At 27.0% G+C, this 25,255-nt stretch overlaps 1 protein-coding gene across 1 annotated transcript; it reads right to left on the reverse strand.

The window, feature by feature from the left end:
• Positions 1-260: 260 nt before the first annotated feature.
• LOC101239814 (ragulator complex protein LAMTOR1) lies at positions 261-23,697 on the reverse strand. Its single transcript, XM_065813164.1, has 6 exons — positions 23,514-23,697; positions 16,889-16,956; positions 16,671-16,757; positions 9,877-9,954; positions 1,312-1,429; positions 261-773 (listed from the first exon to the last, which is right to left on the reverse strand). The coding sequence occupies exons 1-6, from the start codon at positions 23,556-23,558 to the stop codon at positions 666-668; spliced, it is 504 nt and encodes a 167-aa protein (XP_065669236.1). The 5' UTR covers positions 23,559-23,697; the 3' UTR covers positions 261-665.
• Between the last annotated feature and the right edge of the window lie 1,558 nt (positions 23,698-25,255).

Raw genomic sequence — 25,255 nt, forward strand, 5'->3', positions numbered from 1 at the left:
TTTTTAGTATTTATCATTAACCACTTTGAAATATATTTTAATTAACCAATATCCCATGGAGATAAATTACTTAATGAAGAATGACTGAGGTAAGATAAACAATAATTAACCAAATTTGTATTTTTCCTACGGCTTGTTGATAAGGTCTTTGCAATAACATTATTTCAAAACACCTTCAAAATACCAAAAAAAAAAAAAAAAAAATAATAAAATTACCATGTTTAGACTCTCCTGACTATGAAAATTAAATAACTAAAATGTTTATCGTTTTTAAAACATTCTTTTTCATTTATTAAAGAACGGTTATAACAAAGTTACCTAGTTATATAAACTTTATCAGTGTCACACGCTTACAACTTGGAAAACATATTACAAAGTTACAAAATATAAAAAAAATCAAAATTTTTCTAAAACAATCTTAAAAAAAAATTAGGAACAATAAAGTTCTGACTTGAGAAGCTGATTAGTTTTATCATAAAAGTTTTATGACATAGAAATCAAGTAAATGAAAAGATTTGCAAATACGCAGGAATGATATTGTTAATATAATTTCAATAAATAAAAAAGATTCTAAATTTAGTTAGGATATTTATGCGAATTTTATTTATAAATTTATTACAACAAAAGAAATAATTTTAAATTTTAAAAAAAGAGTCATCTATTAACTAAAGAGCTGCTGCAGTGTCATCTTCAAGTTTCGCAACTAAAGATTCTTTGCAACCAATTTTCATCTGAGAGAGAGCAGTTGACATAGTCTGACTATACTCAGTTATCTGAAAATAAAATTTGGCTGTAAATTACTATAAAAAATATACGAAAAAAATCGTTAATATCGCATATCACAAAAATCACGTGACAAAATAGTTATGATTTTGATTTTCTTTTTTTAAGAATGAAGGGAAATTTTTTAAAAGAGAGACTAAAAAGTCAAGGAAAGAAACTTTATTAACAGCGTATTTTTTCGGAACAACAACGATGAATGATAATAATACATTTAGTCATCCTCAGTTAAAATTTTAGTAAAAAAATATATTTTGACTATAAAAAAACAAAAAAAAAACAATTTGTTTGTAGAGTCCTGTATTTTATACTGTTTCTAAAAAGACTTTTTTTTACTGAAATTTGAACTGAGGATGACTATATGAAGTTGAAAGATGTCAAGCTAATATAAAAATTTAATTAAAAAAAAAACACTATTTACCTGATTTTGACAAGAATAATTTTTTAACAAACGAACTTCATTTATAAAATACAAAAAATTTAACAAAATGTTTAAAAAATATAAATATTTAGCTGAAAAATAATACATACAAGTTTAATATCTGAAAACGGAACTGCTTCAACCACCAAAACAGAAACTGGATTATTTGTAACAGAAGGTATTGACGGTAGTTTTGGTAACTTTAGATCAATGCGTGAATATTTATCTCTAAAACAAAAAATATTACAGAATGCCATTTTATTTTTGCCTTCTCAAGACTATCATTGCAGTTGAGATTTTTATTTTTATTTGTTTGATTTTTATTGCAATAGTAAACAAGTGGTTTTTTTTTATTAAAAAGTTTTAATACTATAAAAATTTTAGAAATATGAATATAATTTAAACTAAACCATAAAAAATTAGTCTTATTAACCGCAGGTTTGTAGTTTTTTAGTTAAAACTTTTCATCTAATGTGCAAATTTATTTTAATTTAATCTGGAAAAATAATAACCAAGTTTTAAAAGTAGAAAAACACTTAAACTTTTCTTTTTGTTAACATTACATAGACAAACATTTTTATAATTAAAGTTACTAATATAGAGTTGTTTATTCATTCTTAACTTTAAAAGATCTTGAGCAACATGTAATTGTAAAATTCTTCAATTTCTTGCAATACTCTGGATGACCTTAATTTTGTTCCCAAGCACTGGTTTTCCATAGCCTAATGAAATGATGAACTGATTTTGATGATTACTCCCTCCAAAAACCAAAGCTTCATAAATTTTTTTCCTGTTGAGTTTGAAAAGTTTTAATTAGGCAATGTAATGTTTTTCAGCCAAATTGTCAAACAGGTGCATGAAAACCTGCATGATGAAAGATATAATTTTAGGTGTAACTGAAATTCTATAAACTTTGTATAATCTCATGGGCTTTGCATGTTCTCTCAAAAGAAAATATAGAATCTCTATCAGGGGTGAAACCTCATGGTCGTCTGGTGGCACTAGACAATTTATTTTCTCAAAGGATGACTTAAAATAAAAAAACAATGCCTGTCGGGATGACCAGAAAGTGTGTTACTTACAAAAATGTGTATGAAGATTTTATTTCTTAAGATCATTTTAAATATACTATGTTTAAAAATATATGTAAATTATACACTGTTTAAAAAGCATTTTAAATACACTATGTTTAAAAATATGGGTAAATTATACACTATGTTTTAAAATATATGTAAATTATACACTATGTTTGAATATGAATGCACTATGGTGCATTATAAAATCATTAGTAACGTTGAACTTTTTGTTTTTTATAAGTAAAATTTTTATTTAAACTTTTTCAAACAAAATATTAAAATTAATGGAATAAAAAACATGATATATTTTCTAATCCTTAATTTCATTTTTTTCCATAAATAGCTTATTTTTAATTAAACAGCTTTTATTTGCCATATTTTAGTAGTCATTCATTTAAAATTTTTTTTAAAACATTTAAATTACCCCAAAAATTAAAAATATAAGTTAAAATAGACTATTGATTATCATAGCGAAATATTCAAGTAAGACATATAAAATGTTTCAGTCACCCACAGGCCAACCTGGAAAAACCAGAAGCTCTACCACTGTCTATAAGAAAAATTAAGAACATTTCTGATGCATGTCTGTCAAACTGCATTCAATGTTTTAAATGCAACACTAAGCTTTGCCAACTTTAAACCCAATTTTGGTATTTTAAAGCAATTCTTCTAGAAAACAACATTGTTTAGAGAGATCCTTAAGTGGCGGGATAAGTTGTGACTCAATCGTAGTTATTAGAAAAGAAGTTTTTAACTTTTCAAATTTTAGATTTTTTTTATGTTTAAATACGAATAAAGTATAAATACATAGCTCACAATTCTAAATAGTTTTTTCTGTTATAAAAACACTAGGTTAAATTATTTTTTCAAATCATTTAGTTTACACAATGAAATTGGTAATTCTTTTTTTTTTTTTTAAAGAAACTCTTGGCTTTTTTATAATAATTTATTTAAATATTTATCAGAACTACTTTCAAATTTTAATACATAGATGTATACATACTAGGGATACACCTATGTACTAGGGATACACCTATGTACTAAGGATACACCTATGTACTAGGGATACGCCTATGTACTAGGGATACAGAGCCCCAAAAAGACTCCAGCTTTAAATCTCTAACTTTTCACAGTCTCTCTTATTGCAGTTTATAAGTCACTCAAGTGTTGAGTGACTTATGACCTGCAACAAGAAAAAAATTCATGAACATTAATGACCTGGAACCAACTTTAAAGTCCTTGCCGCAACTATACATAAGAACTCATGGTTCAAAAATTAATTGTTTTTATAACATAGATCATCTAAGTCATATTTTAAAAATCCGGAAAATTGTTTGAATAAAATATCCAGAAAAAATCAGGAATATGTTTTCCCTTATTTTTCTTTGAATTTTGCTTTTAGCTGAGTTGTCTCTAATTTTTTTTTTAACTTTTTATAATTTTTCTACAAGTGACGAGTGAAAAAGCTTAAAAACAAACATATCACAAAAATATATACCTAAACTTGCATGTATGGAAATTGTTTTGAATATCCGGAAAAACTTAAAGTTGAAAAAATATCCAGAATTCCAGAAATATCCGGAACAAGATAATCCCTGTTATAAAAGTTAATTGCTTCTCTAAGTCTTAATTTTTTCCTTTAAAGTAGTCCATAAGTCTCTTGACATTTTTTAAGTTCCTGGATACCAGAAACCAAGAAGAAATAATATTTTTGTTACTTTCAAATTCAATGTCCTTTTTGGAACTCTGCATTCCTGACACATACCTTTCTTGATTTTTGTAAGATGTATAAGTAAACATAAGGCACCAAAAAAATTGTACCAAATTCTTTGTTATTGTAATTGACTCTTCTCACTATGTGCTTTTTAATAATTTGTAATATTTTAATTTCAGAATGAAACAATTTCATCCCTTTTAAACATTTTTTTTTTAAATTATTAGGAGGTAATCATATCACTTTTTTCTTTTTTTACAGCTACAAACTTTTAGGTTGAAAAATCAGTAAAAAGTCAATCCATCGAAAATGGTTGACTAGTTTGCACCCAACCAGTAAGCCCTTGGGAGTAACTTATTAGTTGTGCTATATAAACTATTAGACTTAAAAATTCAATTTAGCTATGTGCCATGGATCAAATTGTTTTTTTTAAAGGAAGATCAATCTTTAACTATTTAAAATTATTTGTCTGTTACAAAAATTGCAATTGTATCAGAGACTTACTATTTCATATATTTCATTCAATATTTAGTGCTGCGACCATTACATTTGCCATCACCTACAAGTATAACAGTTTTTCTTTTCAGAAGCATATTTATCATTTTCTGGCACCTAAAATTCCATTTATGTTTCACTTTTTTATATTATATATCTAGCAGAGAGTATTTAGCAAATGCAGTAGAAATCAATAAATTACTGAAACTAGTACTATCAACTACCAACAGTTGACTGAGAATTGGATTTCACAGATTTTCAAACAAGTAATTTTAAAATGAAGCTGAGATCCTTTATTCTATATTTTTGTAATCATTAGGCAATCAATCAATAATACCACACTATAGATAATGAGTTAAAAGTTAAACTTTCAATGTCTGAACAACACAATTTACCTAAAAAAATCATTTAATTGAAGAAAAAAGTTGAAAATAATTTTACAAATATTTTTTCAAACCTTTTTATAAAATATAGCAGTATTTGCTTACATTTAGCAAATTTTTAATTCAAAGTAATATTGAAGAAACAGGGTTTGCAACACTTTGTTTATATTTTTAACTTTTAATACATTCCAATTTTTTAAATACATTCCAAGTTTTTCAAAAAATTCCTCAATAAACATTCTATTCATTTATTTGACAACAAAAGTCCTCAAAACTTTTCCAAACCCCTGGACTTTATTATATTTTTTTATGCATAATTTAAAGTTTTTTATATATTTATTTATAGTAAAAAAAAAATTAAATTTAGCTCCAAAAAAATGTATAAAAGTCCATAGAACTTGGGATAAATGTTCAGGATTTTTGATGCCCAACAAATGAGCGGGGATGTTTATTTCGCGCCTCAGAGTGGGTATTTAATAAAATAAACATTTAGCCATGTTGGTTGTTTTAGCAGTACATCAAAAGTTGACCAACTGCAAAACATATTGCCATTATTAGGATAAATTGTTACCAAAATAGAGTAATTCAGAATGCAACTATTTCTTACGTAACCACAACAACAAATGCAAATATACAATATACTCAATATTTATACTACATTTACAGATATAAGTTATTTTAATAAGTAACCAAAATAATAATCACTAATAATAATTAATAAAAGAATAAATAAACAAAGATTGATTCCAGCCTTAAACTCTATATCATAAAATTTTCAAAAAATAAATCAATAGCATTAAAAAAATAGTAATAATAAAATATTAGTAAAATGGTGATTTGAAAGTTCTTCGCTTGCTTTCTATAAATTATTGATTGCAATACATAATAAAAATAAAATATTTATAAAATGTTTTTAAATACTTGAGAAATGTTTTTTGCTTAGAAAATAGGTAACGTGGTAGTCATAGAGAAATTTGGAGTTCAACCCTCATCGTATCCCTGGTAGTAACGCACTCAACTTGTTTCTCCATGCAATGGCCTTTTTTGCCAAGGTTTGTTTTTTGGAGTTAAAAGTTGAGAGAGGGTTGCAACTACGTATTAAAAAAATATATAGATATCGTGGCTCCTCAGCTTTGGGGAGGTAAATAGCATTTAATAAAAAAAAATTCTTTTTACAAACAATACTCATTAAGCAAAATTTTAAAATCATTTTTTAGTAAAAACTTTTTTTTAAAAGTTTAAATAATAACAATTATAAAACTCTTGCACACCTAAATTTAATATTTGTAAAAATCACCATAACAGGTTATAACTAAAAAATGGTAATAACTTTGAAGGGGCATAACCTCCTTGGTACATAAGATAAAAACTTAATTTAAAAAATAAAAAAATAGTATTTTAGATGGGCAATTTATTTGCATATTAATTTTTTTCAATCAAACTTTTGTTTTACATAACCTAAACAATGCCGAGTTGACTCAAAAAATAGCTGTACAAGAGATTTTTCCATTTTAGAAAAACAATACTTTATTCTGTTAAACAATTTCTCATACACTTTTCCTTTGAAAAACTCCAAAAATTCTCAATCGAATGACATTTAGGCACATTTGAAGGTTTATCTTCTCTTTCATGTAGTTTTGTACAGATTTGCGTAATGAGACATGCCAGATCAGGATCAAAATATGTATTCAAAATATGTATTGGCCATCAGAATGCTGCTTTTTGATAAATGGAATTAGTTTGTTCATGATACAATCATTTTTGGAGACTTGGTTGATTGCAAAGCCACTTTCTCTGAATTTTAGCAAAGATATTATTTTATTGGAAAAGCAAATCCAAACGAGTGATTTCTTTTCACATTTTGCATTGGGGTTGAAATTGACACTTGGTGTTTGAGAAATATTACTTTGTTGGTGTTTGAGAAATATCATTTGAATAATATCATTTCCATTAATCGAAGAGTGGTTGAATGTGAAGTACAACTCGTCGTCAAGGATTAACAATTTATTGGCAGAAATTTAATACATCCAACCCAGTTTGTTTAAACTGTCTCTATTTGGTCACAAGTTCTTAATAGAATCTTCTTCTTCTTTGGCCTGATTAAGGACTTTGTTTTTAATGTTTTACTGATATATACTTGGGTACACTCAAACTCTGAGCTGCTTGTGTTGCGATATGCCGCCTTTGTGGTCAAACATTCTTTCTATGTTCCCTTTTGTTATTATTTTAGCAATCCTACTACTTCCAAGGACTCTCTGGTGCCCCAGAATAATTTTCACTGCAACGAATAATGGTATAGATGGTGTTGATAGAAATTTTTTCAGCAAGAAAGTGATCAACTGTAAACTTTTCCCTTTAGATCGATTTTTCAACTAGAAGCTGTACAAACATTCTTGGCGGGTTTCTTGTTTTTCTTTCATTTTTCTCTGTAACAATAAATTATTTTAACTTAAAATAAAACAAGTTTTGTAGAGAATTGAAAATGCTACAAACTAGGTAAGATTGCAACCATAATTAATATAAAGTATGTTACATAACTTTATTTTCAAAGCCATTACCATTTTTTAGTTATAACCCGTTATTATACTGAAAATGATAGAATAAAAAAATAAATGATAGAACGCATTAAATTTGCAACACGAAACTATACATTAAATCAAATATCAATGATGGCAAACACAAATATTACACAACTTCCAAGAAAAAAACCTTTATAAACAAAAATCAGAAAATTTGACAGAAACTTTGTGAAATTCTAAATAATGCTAATCAAGAGTTGAAACTATCAGAAGAGTATTCTGCAAGAAAAGTAGATACAAAAATAGAGTGATCAAACTGTAAATCTTCAAGGTATCAGAAATTATCTACAACTTAAGCAGGACTAAATTTTTTACAATTTCACTGTAAAATCAAACTAAATATAAAGTCAATATGACAATATTTTAAATTTAAAACAATTATTGCAAATAAACTTATAATTTTCTTTCCAAATCTCTTATTAATTTATTATTACCACAGTATTGTTAACTACCCATTTTGGAGAAAAAGAGTTTTTTTGCTCGCTTAATATCTTGGTAGACAATTTGTTTTGTTAAATTTGATTAACACAACTCTTATTTTCAAAAGTTTTTTAATGATATGAACACAACTGGTCTAAGAACCTGGAGATCCCCTTAAGAAATGTCTATAACGATTTCCAATCATTCCTCCTTCATGCATATTTAGTTTGTAGATCCTAACTTTGTTCGACAAGTGAGTCTAACAAAATTAATTTCTTAAAAAACTTTGACTATGGATAGATAATAACTGATTGAATATCTTATCTGTATTTCTAAAAATCCATTGAAATTCCATGATATAATGTCAAGAACTTTCATTTTATCAAGAAGATCTAAAAGATGGAGATTTACACAACTTTTGTAACTTAGTACTGAGAGTCTTGATTTCTTTAAATGAATGCTGAGAGCTTCCTGATAATTAATGAGACTAGGTCTGACTATCTCAAGTGTTCTTAATCTTTTTGACATTGCTTAGTTTACAAAATTATTTTTAAAGATTTTATACCAAGGACAGTGATATGTGGATGCAGCCATATCACTGTCCAGTGATATGGCTGCATCCATATCACTGTCCATGCAGTGGAAGAGCGCTCGCTTCATAAGCGAGAGGTTCTGAGTTCGATTCCCACCACGTCCCTGGTAGTACCGCGCTCAACTTGTTTCTCCGTGCAGCGTCCTTGTTTGTCAAGGTTCGTGTTTTGGAGTTATAGAGTTGAGAGAGGGTTATAACCACAAGTAGCCTCCTCATTTGTAGTGGCCTTCTCGGCCTTGGGGAGGTGAATTACAAAAAAATATATATATATAAAATATAAATAAAATATTAGTACTGGTAAGATGCTGTGACTGGTGTTGTTACCAGCGAATGTGGCTCTAAACACAGCTGAATCTTGTGATGGTTTGAATCTCATCTATCAAATTTTGATTAAATAGTCAAGATTTAAAAAAATGGATTTACTGAATAAGCTTTGTCAATATTTTATGGCAATGCATTCCAATAATTTGAAACTATTTAGTAAAATATTTTCTCTATCATTATGAACTGAAAATTCTTTTAAATATCTTAAGCTAGGATCACCAGTACAATTTGATTTAAAAGTATAGTTTACTTTAAATTTAACTTTATCATAACCATTGACACTTTATATAATTCTATTTAGTTATCTCGTTGTCTTCCTTTAACAAGTGAAGGTTTTTTAAGACAAGCTATTCCATTTTTATAAAATAAACTACTGATTTAGGGTATTCAGTGGCACAACACTGTGTTCTTAACTTTTTCAGACACCACAAAATGTTTTCAAAAATTTGTATAAGTCATGCCCATATAAAAAAATAAAAAAGCAGTAATTTTTTTTAAGAACATTTTGATTCTATTAGTAATTGCCTATGTGCATAAATATGCTATTTTAATTAAAAAAATTTTTATATGAATTTGACCATGTCAAAATCTTTGCTTCAACAAAATTTTTGCTTCCATTTTCTTTGCTCTCTTTTTTTTTTTCTTCATGTTCAACTGACAGTTTTTAATCTCACAAAGATGAGTCACATCTTTGAGAGATTAAAATGCTATTTTTAAAAAATTCTATTATTGGGTTATTGTAATCAGTTTTAAAAAAAAAATATTTTGCAAAAACTTGTAAAAAATGATTGTAACCTTAGTTACAAAACTTTGTTTTTGTAAAAAAAAACTAAAAAATGTTAATTACAATAACATACTAAATGATTTAAAAAAAAAGAAAAAAAAAGAAGAAAAAACAGGATCACTAATCAATGAAGTCAATAAAAAAAACTAAAAATACAGTCTTATAAAAAGATGGAAAAACAACAGAATATCTAGTTTTCTTTGTGATAATGAAGCAACTGATTAAACTTTGGTTGTAAAACTAATTACATATACTTTCATTAATTACATGTACCAAACTTGAAATTACCATTTAAAAAATAGTCTTACAGATAATTTTTCATCTGCTCCATGTACTCAGATCTTTCAATACTGTGAGGCTCAATAGCAGAGACATCTATAATATTTCTAAAAAAATTATAAAAAAAGTTTATTGCACATATTTCACTCCTCACTTAAATAACTTAAAAACATTACAAGACCAAATAATCTATTTTCCTTTATATTTTACAAATATACTTTCCTACTATTTTTTAAAATGTAATACAATTTTGTTCTCTTTCATAAGAATTTTTATTTTACAAAATGAGTTCAACTGTTTGATTTTAAACACAACAAAAGTAGTCATTCAACTTAAAAGAAAAAAAATTCTTTTGAAAGGATCCCCAAGTGTTTATAAACATATTGTACAAACCCAAAACTCACAGATTTTTAACTCTGTAAAAAAAATATCCTCGCAGAACCACTTAATGCTTGACTGTTGAAATTATACATTCAATTCTTTATTATTGACACTAATTTAATAACTGACACTGTCCATAAAACTCAAACAAAGTAAATATTAATTCACTAATAAGCATACCTATACCTTTTTAAAATTAAAACATAGTACAAGTTGATTTCCCTAAGTTGAGTTTGAATTTTTATTGATTTAATCTGTCATTTTGTTTTCTGCTTTTTACCATAACAAGCAAGTTTCTGATACACATTGTATTCCTGTACACTTTTTATTATAAGTTGCACAGTAACTAAACTTAACAAGTGTTTAACAAGAATAGTTTGTAGATAACAACTGTGTAATCTTAATGGTGCCATATTAAAAAATCAAAATTTCAAGTATATTCATACACATTTGTTATAAAAAGTGTCTGGTGCATTGAAGATTATTCTAGAATATTCTCAGATAGATAGCCTTAAAAATCCAGAACAGCATCCAACAATGCCAGAGTAAAAACAGCATCCAATAATGTCAAAGTAAAAACTGACCAATATTAGCATTACTATAACAAACAAAGGTCAACCTTAATCTTGAAAAGTATCATTAATTAGAACTTAACATAATCTGTATAACCTATGAAATTTATATCACATGATGTAATTTTAACACAAATGGGAAACTTTATGATTAAAACTGATGATTTACAGAATGAAATTAAAATTATATTTCACATTGAATGTACAAAATTTATTGTAATATAATATAACTAGTCTTTAACATTGCGATGTAAATAAAAATTGAAGTTTTCAAAGTAGGATAGTCAGTCTATATAATTGTTCCCTTAACTAACTTGAAAATCATCATAAGTTCCTCAGACATAAAAACTAAAGTTATGAATTATACATTAAAAAGCAGATGCAAGTATACAATATATGCATGCATTGGAAAAAAATTAAGTGTTGTTCTGTTAAAAACTTAAACCAAGAAAATCTTATCCAATTTGATTGATTACTAGACTATATTTTTTCATACTTTTATATATTCAAGGTAACCCATATTTCCACGATAACTTAATGTGTTTTATTTATAACACAATAATATAAAAACATGATAAAATAGAATTAGAAGTTGGTAAAATGTTACATTTATTTTAAAACTTTTTGAGGATATTTTTGGCAACCTTCAAAAATTGCAATTTTGGCTTAAATGAGAAATAGAATTATTAAAAGAACCTAAATATGAAAACTATTAAGTTAGACAACGAAATCAGAAATAAGAAAATGACAAGTATAGTAAGGAAAGACTTTGCAGATGCTAACTTTGCAATAGCTTGTATAAAGAGGTCAGTAAAGAAAGAACATGAGTGACGTCATTCATCAATATTAGAGTGACGTCATTCATCAATATAAGAATATCAACAGCATTTCAATATTTAAGCAAAATGCTGTCATGAAAAAGAGATCACACATGATCAGTTACCTGTTCTAAAAATTCTAAAAGTGATGACCTTTTGTTAAGACTATACGTCCTTGAAAATTTTTTTTCTACATACAACCATATGTAGTCTTATGTACAACCATATGTTATGCTACAACCATATGTAGTCTTATGTACAACCATATGTAGCCTTATGCTACAACCATATGCTCCTTATGCTACAACCATATATGGTTGTAGCGTAACAGCAAATCAATAATTCTTTTCTTTTTTTCAACATCTTCACTTTCAACAAGTTTGCAAGCAACTACTATTAGAATTGGAAGTTACTGGAGGAGAAAAGATGAAGTTTATAAAGCAAGATAACGATTAACAGATGACCTAAAATATTGTAAATTATATGAATCAGGAAAACAAGATATTGAAAGTGAATTCTAAAGAACTGATGTTTGACGAAAAAACTGGACGAATAAGAAATTTTAGAGCACATAGGAACAGTGACAGTAAAAGGATGAGACTTAATAAAATGAGTAACACAAGAATGAATTTTAGTAGATGGAACAAGAGACGCTAGCTTTTTAGAGCAGTGCCCATTATAACATTTATAGAAAAGAGAAAGAGAAGCAACATTTTGATGTTGTGATAATGGTTGGAGGTTGGCTGCAACAGCCAACTGAAATAGTCCAACTATGTTTATAATGCGCTTTTGCACCTTGTCTAAAAGAGAAAAGGTATCATTAGAAGATGCGCCCCAGATATGGCAACAATATTCCATACAAGGACGGATTTAAGATTTAGAGAGATAAAGAATAGAATCCGGAGAAGGAAAGTAGCGAGCATGATAAAGAGATGCAACCTTAGCAGATGCTAACTTTTTGATATATGGTTTTCAAGAAAGATCAGAAGTAAGATAATCCTAGAAGACAAAAGGTAGATGACTCATCGAGTATATTACCATTCATAAATATAGGAAGATAGAGATTATTGCGATAACAATTAGCTGAAAAAAATTGAGTTGATCTAAGTTAAAGTTCACCAGCCACTGTAAACCCCATGCTGTAGCAGTAGTGAGATCCTTTTCAAGCTCAAGTTCCTCCTCCAAACAATCAGAGAGCATTGGCTTCTTATCAAGACAAGAATAAATGGTAGTATCATCAGTGAACAATGGCAAATTAGGTATGAGAATATCTGGAAGCTCATTAATGTAAATTAAAAAGAGTAAATGGCCTAAGATAGAACTTTGAGCAACCCCTGAAGTGACAGAATATGAAAAAGAGTGCTGTCCATTGAAAACAAGAAGCAACTCAAAAAATTATTATTTTAGATTTCACTGACTAGAAAATGACATTTAAATTAAAAACTAAAAATATGCATTTTTACAACAAAAATTTATAATTATACTTTTTTTTCTCAATGTTTTTTATAAAAAGATAAGCATTTTATAGATGTTTAAGGGTCTTGAGTTACCCTGCAGGTATGTGTGTGTGTATATATATATATATATATATATATATATATATATATATATATATAGATCTATAGCTTGTTGTCTTTGGGAAGAGTGGAAGGAAAAAAGTGATTCTTAGCCCAACACATACGTCACTTTTAATTACTTTTGACTTTCGTCCAACATTTGCGTGTTGGACAAAAGTAAAAACCATTAATTTAATTACAAATAAATTGGTTTTTAAAAAAACCACAAAAACGCAAATTTAATTGACCAGAATGTTTTTAAAAACATTCTGAATGTTTTTAACAATATAAAAAGTATTTATTATAATTTTTTTTAATGAAATGTTTTTATTTTAATTTTTTTAATAAAATGTTTTTATTTTTATTTTTTTGCTGTAAATCATGCGCGGAGTGTTGCTACATCGACTATCTTATAGCCTGACTTGCAAGGGAGTGCTGCTACATCGACTGACAAATAGCCTGACTCGCAAGGGAGTGCTGCTACATTGACTGACAAATAGCCTGACCCGCAAGGGAGTGCTGCTACATCTACTATCTTTTAGCCTGACCCGCAAGGGAGTGCTGCTACATCGACTGAGGGTTTGGTTGGGGCAGGCAGTCTATCAATTAATAAAAAAAAAAAGTTCCGGTCTTGCATTTTAATTTTTCCTTTTTGTCAGCAAAATATGGAAAAAACTTTCGGACAACATCTAAGGGTTATATATATATATATATATATATATATATATATATATATATATATATATATATATATATATATATATATATACATATATATATATATATATATATATATATATATATATATATATATATAGAGAGAGAGAGAGAGAGAGAGAGAGAGAGAGAGAGAGAAAGAGGGAGAGAGAGCGTATTTGATATGGAATTCTTGGCAGCCATTGCAACTGAGGTAATGGAAAGAAAGAGCGCATTTTGTTGTAAGAAAAAATAAACGAAAGGGTATGTAAAAATCTAACTTATGTAAACTTCAAGTTATGTAATCTTAAAAAATTCTTTAACATATATCAAGTTTTATATTTCCATTTTATAAAGTCTTTTGTTTGTTAAATAGTTTTAAAATGTCTGTCAGACAATATGCTTGCATGGCAGAGTGGTTAGCTCGCAGGGTTTTAGAAGCAAAAAGCTGTTGTTCAAATCCTATCAGTCTCCTTCTTTTCTTTTTTTAAAAAAAATGGTTTTTTGATTTTTCTAAAATACAAAATAAAACACTTATGAAGTTTATAGATATCACATGCAAAACACATTTAAAGATATTATACACTATAGCAAGTGAAAATTAGAGAATTTTCAAAAAAGGTACTTTCTAGCTACTCGCTAGAAATTTTTTTTTTAACAATTCTTTTTTGTTACATTTTTTTGTTGTTGTTGCAACAAATAATACGTCCAGATTGAAAAAATTGAAAATATAGTGTTAAGGAGTGGATTTGAACCCTTGTAAAACAACACAGATGACAGCGCATTAAACCACTGATATATTGAATTTATGCATGTAATAGAAAAAGAAACCATTTAATAAACTTTTATACTGTTTGCAATTAATCAACACTTTTCAAGTGGGTTCTTTAAATAAGCGCAGCTTTATTGCATAGCATTGAATATAACATAATATAACAATAAACAAATATGTTATATGCAAATGTAAAAAATCCACTTATATAACGTTCTAAACATGCTATAACAAAACTTTTTAAATAATTACAAGTCTGTTTTGCTTAAACTGTTTCATTTTGAATTTTCGTATTTATGCTATTGTATTTTATAAAATTGACAAGATTAAAAAAATACGAAAAATGGTGACATATCCAAGTGGAAAATTTGAAACTTCCATTTTAGATTTGCCATGACTATCCTCTCTCCTGAAAATTTCTGTTTGTTAAAATTATGCCATGTTATGAGTTCCGCAATTTGAAATTTAAAGTTTTTTCATATATGTAATATATTACATATATGAAAAAACTTTAAATTTCTATTTTAACAATCAGAAGTTTATTTTGCTATATATAATTTTTTGCTATAAATATTTACACCAAGATTGAAAAATTTTCAAAATTTATGCAGTATTTGAGCTGTAGAAGAAATGCACCTAGGAGTAAAGCAAATCATTTTATAAATCTCTTATAAGTTCTATGTATGCAGAAAAGGTGCGCATTTTAATTTTTACTCTCTTAAAGCAACTTTTTAGAATGAATTATTTTACTAAAAAGTATAGAAGTAAATAAGAAATAGAATAAAAGGAAATAGAAGGAATAGAGTAGAAGGAATAGAATAGAAGGAATAAAATTAATTAAGGTATAGAAATGATTGGTGTGGAATAGGTAAGTATGATATGGCCAGTTTGGTGAAGACCTGTATTTTATGGTCTGGACTGCTAGGATATATAAATAAATAAAAAGTATAAAAAAGGCTGGTATAGAATAGACTTACAAAGACCTGTATTTTTACAGACCCGGTTAGCTAGAAAATAATAAAACATAATAATTTAAATAATCTTTTAGATTACGCTTGGAACAAAAAACTTTGAATCATTTATCTTTAGAAATGTTTTAAAATAATATTATGCGAAACCTTTTTAAACAAAAATAACAACTTACATCTACTATTGTTTAGTAAATACGCACATGTATAAATTAAAAAAAAGATTTTTAACAACTCGTCCCAAACATATACCAAAAAAAAAAAAATTATTTGGTTCCTTTAAAAAATTTATACTATTTTTTTATTTAAAGACATTTATAATAAAAAAATACATACTTATATAAATATAAAAAAATATATATGATATTCATTAATACTTTATAAAAAAATTCATTAGCATTTGTTACTATAGTGATTTGTTAGTTTAATCAAATGAGTTTCAATAATACAAAAACATAAGAAAAGATCAAAGTTATTTAATTCAAATTTTTTTTTCTTCTCAATAAAATCTTCTTTTTAAAATCTTCTTTTTTTTTGAGTTTATTACCTTTAATGATTCTTATATAAAGTTTATTAAAGAGATAATTATTGTTTACAGTCATCACTTATAAAATTTAAATTTTTTAGTTATTTTCAAATTACATTCATTATAAAAAAAACTTATAAAATTAAATAATATAAATATAAATTTATACAACTTTCATTGATACTTTAATTAAAACCATTAGTTACTTTATTTAAAAACATTTTGCTAATATAATTGCTAATATTTATTTTTAACGTACTTAAAAAACCATTTTTCTCAGCGCATTTTTAATATGTTTTATGTTAATATTTGTGTGGTCATAAAAAGGCTTGTTTTCGCATGCCTTCCTGGCCAAGCCTATATATATATATACATATATATATATATATATATATATATATATATATATATATATATATATATATATATATATATATATATATATATATATATATATATATATTTAAAATTTAAATTGTAGTTTTAAATAAAATAACATTTATGCAAGTTGTTGTAAATTTAAACAGAACATACTGTGCTGTTTTATGTAAAATCCTACTCAGTATGGATTGTTCATCTGTTTTAGATAATGAGGGTAAAGATGAAGGGTTACCATCTTCACTAAAAGTAAAATACAATGAACATGTTTAAAGTAATAGCAAAATACAAAAGAAACTGAAATAAATAAGTTAAAAATTTTTAAATAAATATTTACTATAAAATTTGTTAGAAACACCAAATATAATACATACTTTATTCCTCTATTTGGAGTTAGCTGATCATGATCAAGTAATCTATCGTGTTCATCATCATTTAAAGTCTAAGTAATCAAACAATTAAACAATTATTTAGTAACTAACAAATATTAACTAAGTATAATAAATAATATAAAAATTATAATATAACAGAAATACAAAGAGAAGTTATGAAAATCTTTGAAGCAGTAAAAAGATTGACCAAATTATCCAGTCTTGAGAAAATAGTGAAGAAGAAACTTAAAAAAAAAAATGATGTTGATGATGGTATCAGTGAAAAATTCCTAAACTTCCCTATCTAAATCTTTAAACTTCTTTATAGACTTAACATCTATGTCAAAAGAGATTCTGGGATAGTGAGTCAAATACAAGTCAAAAAAAAAAAAAATGTATTATTTTTACCAATAGTCAAATACACAATATTTAGACTACTGTGTCATGGAGCTTCAAAAGCATTTGCACTTATAAAAAGATATTTAAACAGTTGGGTATTATAAAAACAAAGCAGGAGCTATGATATATGTTCTACATACAAAGATACTACCTATTTAAATCCTCAACATCAAGCATATATTCGTGCATCAAGCACGTATTAAAGCCCTGTAATCACTTAAGTGTTGATATTTTAGTTATTCAATAGAATTTCAGTTTAATAGGCTTTCCATTATAATTAGCCTTTTTTCATGTTTTATTGTTCTTAACAACTTATGTGCCACATTGGAGTCAATAAAAAGTTAGTTCGTATAAAATAAAAAGTAGGTTTGAGTAAATAATAAAATTGAATAAATGAATAAAAAAATAAAAAGTGGGTTCAAAAAAAATAAAAAAAACATTTCAATTTTTCACTGAAATATTAAAAAATTGATTACAAATCTAAAAACAAACAAATTTTTATTAAATCTAAGCAATTTAATCTTAAAACTTCATTTAATTAAAATATGCGCGTGCTAAAGTATCCAGACAAAAAAAACTTGAATTAGATTTTTTTTTTAAACATTTTTTAAATTGAAAATGCTTTAGTACTTTGTCGGGAAGCCCTTAGCATTGGTTACTGCTTGAGAATGACAAGGCATTGAGTCCACCAGCTTCATAATCACAATAATTGATTTTTCCCATTCTTTTTTCTGAGTATTCAATAAATCATGTTTATTTGCTAGTTTTCGAATTGAAATTTGTTGATCAATGAGCTTACATAGATATTCAATAGAATTAAGAACCGGACTTTGCTAAGGCTATTCGATTAATTGAATTTCATTGGTTTTGAAAAAGTTTTTCACAAGGGTTGGAGTGTGCTTTGGGTCATTGTCCTGGTAAAACATCCTTCCTCGAGGCATTTTGTCTTTAGCATGTGGTAGCATAACATTCTTAACTATATATTTGTACATATTTTTATCCATTTTGCCATTAATCAAATGGATAGGACCAATACAATCTTAATTCAAGTTAGTCCATTTCATAAGGTTTCGACCTGTGTGCTTTACTGTTGGTAGCTGGTATTTAGGATTGTTTTTATGGCTTTTTGGTCGACCGCATGGCTTACTATATAACAGGCCTTGCCAACGCGCGGCTAGCGTAAAAAACTGGAGGCAAGATAGTTTTATATTTGAAAAACTAACAAGTAGTTTTACAAAATAAATATGGGGGTGGTTTTTTTTTGTAACAATAATAATTATAAAACATTAATAAATAACTATTATAAAATTAACAAAATAATTTTCATTTAAAATTTTTTTAAATAAAATTAATATAAGTTGAATATATATATATACATAAGTTTAATATTTTCATAAAATTTACAATAACCAAACACCCGTAATCATTTTAACTAACTTCCAAATTAAAAAAAAAAAGTTAGTTGAGAGGTGAAGGATTAAGCAAAGGATTTAATTTAGTATTTAAAAAATGGTTCGTCGATGTTGTGTAACAAATTGCAATGGCAATTATAATCCTCAGAATAGAGTTAAAACATTTAGACTTCCAAGAAACATTGAAGAACGAAAACGTTGGATTGTTATAATACCAAGAGATAATGTTCCTGATACTAATAACACCGTAGTATATGAAAGACATTGGCCAAAAAATTATTCAACTGTTACTGATTATGGAAAGCTGAGACCTCGTGATGCTCCGTCAGTATTTGATTGTATAAAGCCAAGCTTAGTTCCTACTGTACCCATGCCACTTAGAAAAACATCAAAAAGTCTTAATAGTGTTCGCTGGCAAGAAGAGGACGAGTTAGCAATATTTAATTCACAAGAAAAAATAGAAAGTATTAATGTTTTATATGAAAAGTTAAAAACTAATGAATTTAATTTTGCTATTATTAATTATTTATGCAATGATATATTATATATTCAGTCTTCAGACTTTTTAAAGGAAAGTGCTATTGCTAGATTTCTTCTTTGCATATATAAAGATCTCACTTTTGAAGCATTTCATTGTGGAGTTAAAAATAGTGCTATGACTTTATCATCTAACCGAGTTTATATTATGAATAAATTTTCTCATATCCAAGAAGCATTAAGATTTTTAAATTGTTGTGAAATAACACCTAAAAAAGAAGTTGTATATCAAAAAATTTTGTCAATAAATAAAACATGTATTGGGGAAAAAAGGTATCCAATTGAAACAATTGTGCAAGCATTTGAGTATTTTTCTCTTTCACGATCAGCCTACAATCGCATCAAAGAAGATTTTGAACTTCCAAGTTTACGTACTTTAGGAAGAATTAAATCTAAATGTAAATCTTTAGAGGATACCACTTATATCAGACATATTTTCTCTAATCTTAGAGATGATAGACAAAAAACGTGCATTTTACTTCTTGATGAGGTTTATGTTAAACCAATGTTGCAGTATCATGGTGGCACAGTATTTGGTAAATCAGTTAACAAACCTCATCTCTTAGCAAACACAGTACTGAGCTTTTTGGTTGTAACATTGTTTTTTGAAAAATTTACAAAATGTTACCAGTTCTCTGACTGGTAACATTTTGTAAATTTCTTTACAAAATGTTACCAGTCAGAGAACTTGATGCTGAGTTTCTTTTTGAACAGACAATCCTGATTTTTGATGCAATTAAAAATAATGGGGGCAATGCTGTTGCTATTGTCTGTGATGGTAACAGAGTCAATCAGAAGTTTTATAACTTTTTTGAAAAAAAAGAAGCATGGTGTACTAAAGATAATATTTTTCTTTTATTTGATTATGTTCATTTATTAAAAAGTATACGTAATAACTGGATCACAGAAAAAACTCAAGAACTTGAATTTTATATTGATGGAGAAAAAAAAATAGCACGGTGGGTTGATATTATTAATTTGTATAAGCTTGAAACGAAAAACATTGTCAAAATGTCTAAATTAACAGAAGCTTCTGTTTATCCAAATCCAATTGAAAGACAAAAAGTTATCACTTGTCTGCAAGTGTTTTGCGATGAAACATTGTCAGCATTAAAAAGTCATCCAGACCTGCGTGAAAATGAAGGGACGATTATTTTCATCTCTAAAGTCGTTGAATTTTGGAAAATTTGTAATGTTCACAGTCCATATGCAGACATTTGTTTGAAAGATTCTAATCGAGCTGCTATTGCTTCTGCTAATGATGACAATTTAAGCAAACTTTCTGCAATGGGTGATTTTGCAATACAAATGAAAAAAATAGAAAAAGGAAAAAGAGTCAAATTACTAACAAGAGACACTGCTAATTGTTTAGCTCAGACCTGTTATGGTTTGGTTCAGTTGTCAAAATATCTTTTAGATACAACTCATCAGTATGTATTATTAGGCAACTTTACAACAGATCCATTAGAAAAGCTCTTTGGAAAATTAAGACAAGGCTCAGGAGGAACTTATTTTATTTCCGTTCAACAAGTTCTTGAAAAAGTAACTATATATCGTACTAAGTTGCTATTAAAGTTTGAGAAAAGTTCAGATGTGTTAGCCAATCTTGGTTCAGATCACTCTTGTTCAAAATGTAAAATTTTACCAAGCGAGGGTATTTGCAACGCTATTGACAATTTACCTGCTCTGTGTGATTCATTGACTGTTGATATTAAAATGTCATTCGTTTATATTGCTGGGTACATTATTCGTGAAGATGAAAATCCAGATGACACCTTTTATTTTTATGAAGCCTATGGAAATTTTGTAAAGGACATAAATCGAGGAGGTTTAACAATTCCTGGTGACAAAGTCTGTCAATGGGCAACTTACTGTTACATTCTTTTTTATGAAGTATATAATGACACTTGTCCGTCATCACTGTGTAACCTCCTTATGATGCTATCAGAATTTTATTCATTAGGTATGCAAAGACATCATGGATTAACAATGACAAATATTTTATTTAATAATTATTGTCGACTCTATTCACCTCGTTCCCACAAGGAGCCAAAGCAGAAGTTGATAAAACTTAACGCAAAGTAAAATTTTTGCAACGTTTTTAACAAAAACTGTAAAAGAGTGTTTAGTAAAATATCTAAAAAGCTTGTATTTACTTTTTATTCTCTAAAGATTTTATCTCTTTTTTCTCAAAAATTTATTTTTAATACTTAAAAAACCCATTAATAAATTTTGTGGTAAATGCTAATATGAAACTATAGCAAAATATAAATCTATATATACTAAATTGTTTAAACATAATTAGTTTTAGATACATTTAAGTTAATTTAAAATTTTTATAAATGTTATTCGTTAGTTATATTACAATGTTAGTTATAAACAAAATTAAAAAAAAAAAAGACTAATAAAATCATCTTTTCACTTTTTATAAGTTAATTTTAGTAGATATATCATACACATATTATATTCATGCGAAAATCACCTAACTGAAAATGTAAACTACTGCAAAGTAATATTTTTAATCTTGCCTCCAGTTTTTTACGCAAGCCGCGCGTTGGCAAGGCCTGTTATATAGTAAGCCATGGTCGACGGGCATATCTAATATTATCAGATCCAAATAACAAAAATAAACTCATCACTAAAAAGTACTTTCAATCACTGTTTTCTTTCCCAATTCAAATTTTTATTAGCAAATCTTAGCATTTCGATTCTTTAAATAAATAAAAAGTTTCTTTGTAGGACGTCTTCCAAACAGATTTGTAGACCTCAAAAGACATTTGATTGTGTCAACACTACATTTTACATTATAAAGTTTTTTAATTTCAGCATTTACCGAGACAGCATTTATCAAGACAGCAAATGTTTAAAAAAAAATCTAATTCAATTTTTTTTTCTGTCCGGATACTTTAGCACGTGCAAATCTTAAATAAACTTTAAAGATTAGATTGCTTAGATTTAGTAAAAATTCATTTGTTTTTAGATTTGTTATAAATTTTTTGACATTTCAGGGAAAATTTGAAAGAAATTGGACTTTCCATTCAAAAGTTATCTTGAGTTATGCTCTTGTCAGGTTACTTTTGCACGCTGCTGTATATATACATATATATATATATATATATATATATATATATATATATATATATATATATATATATATATATATATATATATATATATATATACATATATATATATATATATATATATATATATATACATATATATATATATATATATATATATATATATATATATATATATATATATATATATATATATATATATATATATATGTATATGTGTATGTATGTATGTATGTATGTATGTATGTATGTATGTATGTATGTATGTATGTATGTATTTATGTATGTATGTATGTATATATATATATATACACCAGCCCTCGGAATTAGAAAAAAAAAGGTTGGCAATAATTTGCTAACATAAAATGAATAGAGGGCGGCAAAAAATATTAGATACGAAGGTTTTACAATAAAACATGAGGTCAGCAATTTTTTATCGACCTTAAATACTTTCCAAATATTTTACAAATACAAATACTAAGGTCAACAGATAGGTCGGCATTGCCGAATGTCAACCCTAATTCCAAGGGCTGTATGTATATATATGAAGGGGTGAATTTAACAAATTCTGAATTGCGTTGAACCAAAGCCATTTGGCGATATTGAATGTTTATTATTTGAAACTGATTTGAACTGATGCAATAACAGAATGCTTGCGCAAAAAGCTGTCTAAGCCATTGGATTATTCACTCATTTATTCCTGCCATGGCTTATATAAATATACATATATATATATATATATATATATATATATATATATATATATATATATATATATATATATATATATATATATATACATATATATATATATATATATATATATATATATATATATATATATATATATATATATATATATATATATACACACATAGATATATATAACAGGGGGCATTAAGCCCTATAATTCCTCAGTTAATATAATAAGATGTCTAATGTTATTGTATTAAAAGAGAGGGGCATTAAGCTCTACATGATAGAGACTAACTGACCAATCAGGGAACTTTTCATCACCACTCTTGGGTTTCTAACCAATGTCATTGATGTTTAACTATCATTTATAGATAAGCGTTTTTTCCATCCAGTTTTCAGTTTCCTTTAGGGTTATTACGATTATTACGAATATATTACGAATAAATTTCTCAGAAAAAAAATTCTGGCAAATTCGCAGCCGAGAAAAGGATGTGTTTTTACCTTTTGAGCAGAGGAGTTTTTTTCTTTACAACAAATGCAACCCATGTTACAAATTACCAAACTTGACAATAACAATTCTTATATTAATTTCATTGCACAATTTTAATCAAAATGTCACAAGACAAAAAAACATAAAGAGGCCTAAAATAGATAGACTATGCGGTTTATCCGTAAACAAACTGATACCGCAAAATCAACTTAGGGGTCGTCCAAAAATTACGTCACGCAGTTTTTGAGAGATTTGGACCCTCCCCAATCTATAATTGTTATCACTATAAAATCTATATTAAAAGTTAGACTAATACACATAACGGTTTTGAAATTATATACTTAATTTCAAAGCCAACAAAAAAAGTAATTACTTTAGATATATTATACCTTTATAAAGAGACTATATAGTTATGGAGATATTATAATGGGGACCAGCACATCAATCATGTCAAAAAACTTTGATGAAACAAAAAGAATAACCCTTAATTTTACAAAACATATGTAGCATGATTAAAGCTAATGAAAAAGTCAATAATAGATCCTTGCACTGCCAATAATTGACAATGGTTTTCGTGGTTAGAGGAAAGTCGGGTAGCACCGGACTTTTCCCTAACCACGAAAACCATTTATGCAAATTAATAACACAAGCGCATAATAGTAACTCATTTTATTCCAATAAAAAGACCTAAGATTTGAAAAAGTATTTTAAAGTGTTTATTTTTACTAGTAAAAAGCTAATTGCTATATTTCTAAATGATGACTTTTTCATTCCCATTCCTTACATAAGACAATTTTTAATAGCGATTTTTTTTAATGTGTTAAAAACATTCCATTACTAATTAATTATATATTATATTTGTGTCACATGGGTAAAAAAAGAGGTAAAATGATGGTTAAACTATGTCCGGAGCTACTCTTCAATTTTGAAACATGCTTTTTTTCTAACATTTTTTCTTTTATGTTTTATATATTATTAAGGTACACAATAATTATTTTTTTGTTTCCAACTCAATAAATAAATGTTTATAATTTTAATATAGTCTTTTGATAGTATGTTTTTTGCTAGTACATGTGTTCAATTTTTTCTTTAAGTGTCCGGGGCTACACGACTTTCCCCTACCTGAATCTAATACATTGTACAAGTTGCTTTTTCCTCAGTGAACAGATGAAATCAATCAAATAAAAGCTTTTAAATTAAATAGAGTTCTGGCTCAAAACCAGAAGATTGACATATGATACATGTTTATAGAATTTGGGCTTCAATTTAATTTTGGAGAGGTCATGACCACACAAGTGGATATTTTAGGGGTTGTCAAGAAAAACCATCGGTTGTCTCGATGGTTTTTAAATTAGATGGGACATTTTGTATATCTAAATATAGGTAACTGCGGTAAGGGAATTCAAATCTAAGCACATTGTTTTAAGAAGCGGTCATGACCGCTCAAGTGATCATTTTAGTGGTGGTCAAGGGTTGTCCTGAGATATTTCGATGGTTTTTCAATTAGCTGGTACATGTTGTATGTCTAAACATAGATAATTGATATCAGGAAAATCAAATCTGCCCATATTTGCTCTCTAGAAGTGGTTATGATTGCACAGGTAGGTGTAGTCATGGGTTGTCAAGACATTTATGTAATTTTTTTGTATTTTATGTACTTAATTTCTATGATATTGTGAATATAAACATTTAACGTTGAACAAAATTAAACTTTGTTAACATATTTTTTTGAATATATATAAGAGTCTAGGTG

This window comes from Hydra vulgaris, chromosome 12, assembly GCF_038396675.1.
Source record: "Hydra vulgaris chromosome 12, alternate assembly HydraT2T_AEP".
NCBI lineage: Eukaryota > Metazoa > Cnidaria > Hydrozoa > Anthoathecata > Hydridae > Hydra > Hydra vulgaris.

Bases quoted from the DNA above. Each gene is read 5' to 3' on its own strand.
- LOC101239814 (XM_065813164.1), bottom strand. From the start codon at position 23,558: ATGGGTTGCATTTGTTGTAAAGAAAAAAACTCCTCTGCTCAAAAG. The intron at 16,957-23,513 runs GTAAAAACACAT...TTGATTACTTAG, and splicing joins AAAACTCCTCTGCTCAAAAG to ACTTTAAATGATGATGAACA. The intron at 1,430-9,876 runs GTAAGACTATTT...TTTTTGTTTTAG, and splicing joins GAGCAGATGAAAAATTATCT to AGATAAATATTCACGCATTG.